Source organism: Pipistrellus kuhlii, unplaced genomic scaffold (assembly GCF_014108245.1).
Source record: "Pipistrellus kuhlii isolate mPipKuh1 unplaced genomic scaffold, mPipKuh1.p scaffold_m20_p_2, whole genome shotgun sequence".
NCBI lineage: Eukaryota > Metazoa > Chordata > Mammalia > Chiroptera > Vespertilionidae > Pipistrellus > Pipistrellus kuhlii.
In genome coordinates this window covers 10753298-10761094 of record NW_023425515.1, presented here as the reverse complement: position 1 = coordinate 10761094, position 7797 = coordinate 10753298, and the positions used below count along the sequence as shown (strand labels likewise).

Here is a 7797-nt window from a genome sequence, read left to right as displayed (position 1 = left end):
CCCGCCCCCAGAGGCCCCGCTCCGGAGCTGCCCGGGAGGGCGCGCCTGCAGCGCGGAGCCCAGCGGCGCCTGCAGCAGCATCAGCACCACCTCCATCCAGCCCCCAGCATCCTCCAACCGGCCTGCATCGGAGTCCGAGCTCCCGGCCGGCCCCCTCCTCCGCCCAGGGGCATCCGTCCACGTGCGGAGGGGCCGACGGGCAGCCCGATCGCCGGGGAGGGGGCATCGGGACCCGAACCCGCTCCTCCGAGCTTCACTGCGGACGAATCCGGGGCCCGCGCGCGCCTAGACAGCTAGCGGAGGCCGGTGTGCGGCGCGGAGGGATCCGCCTGGGCCGCGCCTCCCTCCCTCCTCCCTCCCTCACTCCCTCCCTCCCCGCGCCCCCGCCCCGCCGCCCTCCTCCCTCCCGCCCGGCTGCGCTGCCGCCGCGGCGGCCGCTGGTGCTGCTGCTGCTCCCGCCGCCGCCGGGATATAGTGCGGGCGGCGCGGAGCGCGCATCACTCTGCGCGGAGCAGCGCGGGCTGCGGGCGGCGGGCGGGCGGCCGGGCACCGGGAGCGGCCGTGGCGGCGGAAGGCTCTCTCTCCAGGGCTGGACTCCTCCGTAACTTTGCAAGTGTCCGCCGCCGCCGGTGTCACGTCCTGAACATGAGCCTCCTCCTCGCCTTCTACCTGCTCGGGTTGCTCATCAGTCGCGGGCAAGGTAGGAGCGCGGTGCTGCTTTCTGGCATGTACTTTCCCTCCCTCCCTCCCCCTCCCTCCCCACCCGGGAAGAAGGCAATGAAAGAACTAAAGTTCTAGTTTTTGGGGGGTGTTTTTTAATTGGTGGTGGTTGCTGTGATGGTTCGCTGCTGCTCATCACAATTAATTGCATGTGTCTCTTCAATAAGAGGGGATGCAGAATTGGAGATGGGCACCGGAGAGCAGGAGATGGAGACAAACTGCCTTTTTATTCCCCCCCCACCACCTTTTTTTTTCTCTCCCCTTACCCCCTTTTCTCTCTCTCCCCCCTTTGGGATCTTGGCTTTCTCTGGTTTCATTGTCAAAAAATGGGATGAGTATGTATGTTGGTGTGTGTGGACAGGTACATAGCGGAGATTGCGGAAGGAAAGGGGGCGAGGTGGTTTTACAGAAGCAGTGGAAACTATCAGAATTAAACTCATTTGGGAAATGTGTGTTCTGTGCAAGAAATACGATTCTTAGACATCCCCCCTTTTTCCCCAAGACCCCAATTACTGATGAGAAAGTGAACGAGGATGCCTTATTTCTGTTGGAAACTAAGAGATGAGAGAGGGGCCATGGATATGGTGTAAGGAAGCAAATGGATAAAACTAGGGAGATGTTGCAGTCATTCGTTTTAACCCTCCCCACCCCCTTGTTCATACATGGAGGTTGGAAATTGTTGGAACATCAGATGGCTATTACACCTGAGGGGATTTAAAAAAAAAAGAAAAAAAAGCTTATGGAGAACTGGTGGGAGCTTTTATTTCTTAAGAAAAAAAAAAATGAATAGCATGCTAGAGTAACCTGAGAGATAATTTGTGGAAGCTACCTCTGCTTTTCTGAATAGAGGTAGATGTGGATTTATTTTGCTCCTTTTTAAGGTAGTTCACATTCACACAAACCATATTTATAATAAATGGAGGCATTTTTTCAACTATCCAGACAAGTTTGGACATTTTATTGGGGACATAAAATGCTAAAATATGCATTGGTGGAAGTCTCTTTTTAAAAAAAGAAAAAGAAAAAAGAAAACAACAGTGATTTTTGGCATGCTTGATAATTGCAGAGAACGTTATCTTATTAGTGTAACATGACATTCTTTTTTGAGAAAAAAAAATTACAAGACAAGTTAAAATATCTCCACTATATTCAATGCTAAGCATTTTTTAGCTTCTTCTGCATTGGTCATATGGTCCAGCAGGGGGTGGTAGAACTCCATTTTAATCCTAGAAATGGTTATTTCTGCTCTTCTGTACTCACTGGTCCTTCTATCATTCTTCAGCAAGGTTTGACATTTTGGATATGAAACCTTCCTTTCTCTGCCCTTCTCCTCTCTAAAGCTACAGTGTTAGTGGTTGATGAAACACGAATGGATGCAGATTTTATGTTCAGAAAGCAAACACTGGATGTTGCTATAGTTTGTAAAGTGTCTTGGTAAGATGCTGCTCTGTTCCCCTTAATGACACAGAGTATGAAAAATCTCAGTCATAGCAAAATTGCCGATATAGCCATCTGAAGATACTATTAGCCCAATTGATTCTATTCAGACACTATCAGAGAAAAAAAAGTCAACATATACTTTATACTCTGCCCATATGCTGATTTAATCTCAGGAGAGCTTGCTGATTGTGTTTTACTGTTCATTGATAATATAGACAGGCATTTCTGAATACCAAGAAAACTGTAGTTAAAATACCACTGCAATTAACCAAGGGTAGATGGTGTAGAACAAGATGGGGGCATGAGAAGAAGCAAGTTCCTGCAGACTTGTGATTTCATTGTCACTGCTTTGGAGAAGAAAAATGCCCCCGTTGTGGAGTCTGTTGAGTTTACCAAGGTAGTCATAAAGTGTGCTGGAATTTGGGGAATGCCAGGGAAATCTAGGGATGTTTGGCACACGCAGACACCTAGGTATCATATCTCTGAAATTGTGATTTCCACGATTTATAATTCAGAATGCAGGGGCATGATAAAGAGGAGCTCCCAGGCTGGAGCCCACATTCCCTGTAATAAAACAGGGGGTGAAGACAGCGTCGTTCTACAGATCTATCTAGTACCATTTAAAAAACACATGGTACTCACAGAGGCATAGATGCACATTCGAGAGCCCTGGCTTTTGTGAAATGGAAACATGCAGCACTTCTGTGTCCTGTGTCCTCATGAAGTCACAGCAAGCCTGATCCGGGAGTGCAATCCCTCCCTGCTAGGGTTTTGTTTTCCAATTAAGGATGTAGCCGCAAGTATCCGACACACCACTGGGAGCAGTTGTTTTTGTTTTTTGTTTTTTTTAAATGAATCTAGTGCAACTCATCATTTTGTTTATTCTTTTATAATCAAGGGGGCATGAAAAAGCCTCCAGCGAGTGATCCCTGGGTTTGCCTTTAGAATTACCGAAGCCCTGGCTCGCTGATTTATGTTTCCAACAATATACTTGCAGGGGATTTTATGAAGCATGATTGAAGCTATTGCTTTGGAAAGTGGTGTGCAGTTCGACTGGGGAAAGGCAGCAGTGATGCATCCCCTTTTAAGAAGTCAAAACGTTTTGAATGGCAGCCGTTGAACGGGAGAAAATGACAGAAATTAAAAAGGGACAACTTAAATGGATGCCAATACTATAATTAGCCAACACGGCCTAATAGTTCTGTTTTCTAACTTTCAACGCAATGTTGTTATTGTTCTACTGTAGCAAGAGCCTTTCCTCTTGTAGCAGAAATGCTTCTTTAAAAGACTGCCATTTCCACTGCGAGATTAATATCTAATGAAGTCAGGTTGGGATTCATTGTCAAGTTGGAATTTAATCGTCAAAGGGAAGGAGGTTCTATGACCCTAACTTCTGCAATTACGTTCTCTTTGTATTCAAAACTTGGTCACTTCCTCTGTCCTCTCAAATCTCAAGGGATCACTTGAAGTCTGTGGTCACAGTGCATTTGCTGTTTGGATCTATGTCAATGTAGATTCCCAAATGTGCTGTATTCCTGAAGCCTTTTTAATTTCTAAAATAAGTTCCTTCTTTAAAAAAAAAAAAAATGATCCCAGTATGATTAAGGTCCATCCCTGGATGTCCACATATACAAAATAGAAGCATTGTTGTATGAAAATGTAAGGTAAAAACAGATCTCTCCATCTTTCTGACTGTCCAGTTCGCCCATATGTAGTCAGAATACTTATCTAAGCCAAAATCAGGGGCACGACAGGGGGTGAGGGGGAGGAAGAGGAGGGGGTGAATTGCCCAGTTAATGGCTTATGTGTACAGGCATATGCTTGTATTGACTTCTTTATAGGGTAATGCTTTATGGTGAAGTCATCATTCATTAGAAAAGTGTACCTCCAGCCGAAACCAGTTTGGCTCAGTGGATAGAGTGTTGACCTGTGGACTGAAGGGTCAAGGGCATGTACCTTGGTTGTGGGCACATCCCCAGTGGGGGGTGTGCAGGAGGCAGCTGATCCATGATTCTCTCTCATCGATGTTTCTCTCTATCCCTCTCTCTTCCTCTCTGTAAACAAATCAATAAAATATATTTAAAAAAGAGAAAAGAAAAAAAAAGAAGAAGAAAAGTGTACCTCCAAAAAGCAAAGCATGGGTGTGTGGATGTGTATCGTGCTAGGTCTACAGGAAGGTTCTACAGACCTATCTTCTGTGCAGGGCGTTCCCCATCCTTCTTCTCTCTACTCTGGTCTAGTTCTTTGAGGTACACCTCCTTGGGCTAGGTGTCTACTGAGTCAACTCCATATCCATTTGCCCTTAGAGAAGATAGGATATGCAGATCAATGTCATTGGTACCAGCCCATAACCCAGAACGTTTCCGCCCACGTTTTCTGTCAAAGGAGTTAAAAAGGGCATTTGGTCACTTTGGTGACTTTGGAGCCCAGAGAGCAAGAAGGGAAGTCGATGGGTCCCTGATGTCCAAGGAGTCTTTTCAGAGACACAGGGGCTAATGTTTTCCCACAGGTAATGTCCTGTTAGACAGCAATGAGTGGAACAAAAGAACCTCATTCAGTACAAGAAAAAAGTCTAACTTCATAATAATTTAGTAAAAAAAAAAAAAAAAAAAGCTTATCTTCAAACATAGAACTAGTTTGATTGGGACTGAGAAGGGATCTAGCAGGATTGAGTCTGGTAACCAAGCTGAAGAGTAATTTGTTTTCGTCTGGTTCCCTGTGAGGGAGCAAAGCAGAGGGAACCAGGGTTGTCAATCTGAAGTTCCTGGCACAACCAGTCCTGCTGCTTTCTCTGGCTTTTGACATTTGGAAAATGATTTTAATTTGTCTGTTTTCAGGGTCATCTCTCACAGCACTGAACTTTCAAGAGCATGAAGAAAGTGCTCGATAAATGGTGGAGCCAGTCTGAATTGCTTTTGTTATTTGCGTCCAAAACAAAATTAATCCTCTGGGCGTTGGTGCATGCAAAATTAATTTAATAACTTTAATATCCTTGTAAAAGGAAAATCATTGTTTTTCAAGTTTTATTGACCTAGATTCTAAATTCCTCGTGCTCTTTATACTATCCCAATTATATTGAAGACAGGCCTATTTAAAAGATTATAAATTAGTTTTAATTTCCCAAATTATCTGATAGGAGAGCACTTTAAGATGCAAGCAGTGCTTTTATGCTTTTATTAAATGTAATATCCCTGAGCTTCCGAGAGCCAAGCTATCTTTAATTGTTCAGCAAATAAAAGTGCTTTATATGGAATTCTTTAAAATATTTTTAATAACTTTTAACTATTTACAATTATAATAATAGTGCAGATATCAAATAATCATCAGTGAACTTTCCGGTCTCACATATTCATTTGTATCACTATCAATAGTTAAGAGAGATGATGGGGAATTTTGAGAGTAGTCATGAGCATACCAATCAACAAATGAGACTTTGAAGAATTTCAGGTCAATTGACCAAATTTACCATGGCTGCATTTTGTTATTAAAGCTAGTAGGGAAAGGGAAAGAACATTGTATTTGAAATCAGAAGACCTAGACCACTAAGAATCTCTTGACTTTGAAGAAGCCACTTGAATTCTCGGAACAATTATTTGCTTGTTTGAAAGCCTGATATAAATAGATCTTTCCTGGTTGGTCTTGCTGTGAGGAGCAATTGTGATTTTAGATATGTGTAGACATCTTATAAAATGTCAACCCCACTATGCCAGACACGATTTATATTTTTGGTATAATATGTATATAGATAAATCTGCCCGTGGTTTAAAAATATTCTCCCATACTCATTTAAAAAAAAAATCATAATAAGCTAATATGTGATTAGAAAAAAACCTTGATAGGGTAGAGATAATGTAATGTATTGATAAGGGATGATCATCCATTGTTTTCTCATTCATCAATTACTTTTTAAATGCCTGTAGCATCTCACACACCTTATTAGGCAACATTCCTAGAAATGGTGGGATTGGTTGTGTGATGAACAGCTCTAGGGGGTGCCACTCATACTCATGGTGATAGAATGTATAATTATTGTCACAATTTTCCAGCAGGTGGCAGTACTGGGTCTTGAAGAAGGAGTTTCTTTTTGGATCTTGAGTCCCATCTATGGGCCAACAACCCATAGTCTTAGGATGGGTACACAATTTGTATAATCGACTTACTAAAGGTCAAATAGAAAAGTAAAAGGCTAATAACTGGAGCTTTGGTCTTTAAACCCTTAATTCAGGTTTCCAACACCAAACTTTTCAATTGGTTAAAAAAGATAATCTAGCATTACTTCAGCTCAAAGTAATGATGATACTTAAATCCTGTGCGATTTTGTCGGTTAATTAATTAACAAATATTTATTCAGCCCTTAAAATAAGTATAATGCCACTATCTTAGAACTGTATATACCACTTGTTCAAAGTGCTTCTAACCACCTTATAAGGAATGATCATCAAGTATCCAAGGGACTATTAACTTTATTTTATGAATGAAAACATTGAGTTATAGAGGAATTATTTTTTAAAATATGTTTTATTGATTTTTTACAGAGAGGAGGGAGAGAGATAGAGAGCTAGAAACATTGATGAAAGAGAAATATGGATCAGCTGCCTCCTGCACACCCTCTACTGGGGATGCACCCGCAACCAAGATATATGCCCTTGACTTGAATTGAATCTGGGACCTTTCAGTCCACAGGCCAATGCTCTATCTACTGAGCCAAACCCGTTTTGGCTAGAGGAATTATATGATTTGCGTGCATCAGTTATAGATAGTAGTTATCTGCAATTGGGATTAAATTTTTTTCATTTCTAGTTCAATGCCTGTGTTTTAATATATGTAATGTATTTGTTTGAAATCAACATGTGTGGGGTAATGGGAAGTACATAGATTTCAGCATTGATAGTTGAGAAGACAAAAAATATAAATTTATAAAACATAGTGTATAGCCAGGCTCTATTGCAAGTACTTTACATGTATTAACTAGCCTAATCAGTACATGAACCTTCAAACGATTATCATATTATTATTCCCCATTTATACTTCAAGGCTATGAGGCATAGAAAATTTAAATAACTATCTAAAGTTTCACAGTAAGGAAACAAAGTTTGGAACTCAAGACATGGACAAAGACTTGCTTCTTAACCAGGACACTACCTTGCCACTCACTGAAGCAGGCAAGGTTTTAGCATGATGAGAAAATGGAGAAAAAAATACAAGGAGGAAAAAAAAAATGAGTGCACAAGTAGGAAAGGTGGCCAGTGTTGAGAGGATAGTGATAATCCAAGTTAATTAAGTTAACGGTTTGGAAAGGTGAGTTGTTGATCTCAATTATGGGAATATCTGTGGAGGCAGAAAGGCCTTGAGGCCAAGCTAAGTTTGATTCCCTGTATAGATCTTTGGGATCCATTGTTTGGGTAGGAATTTAACATGATTAAAGTTTTGTTTTGTTTTTGAAACTAATGGCCATTTGTGGGTGGGTTGGGCTGGGAGTGGGGGAGGCAAGGAAGGTGTGGACATGACACTTGTTTCTGCAAAGGAATTAATGGATCTTAATAACACAGTCGATTTGGGACATTGGAAAAAAGGCAGTAACAGAAGTTTTAAGCCTATTTGATAAAAATAATGGTAAGGTGGGGGTGGGGTTGGGGA

The 7797-nt window shown here is 42.0% G+C and overlaps 1 protein-coding gene across 2 annotated transcripts in view; it reads left to right on the top strand.

Moving 5' to 3' along the window:
• Positions 1-499: 499 nt before the first annotated feature.
• Positions 500-7797, top strand: part of NCAM2 (neural cell adhesion molecule 2) — a 387613-nt gene continuing 380315 nt past the window's right edge. The window contains exon 1 of one of the 2 annotated variants that reach the window (XM_036446724.2): positions 500-700. In XM_036446724.2, coding sequence (XP_036302617.1) covers positions 646-700 — 55 coding nt within the window. In that variant the 5' untranslated portion in view covers positions 500-645. The remainder of the gene's footprint in view (positions 701-7797) is intronic. The other variant, XM_036446725.2, reaches the window with a different exon arrangement.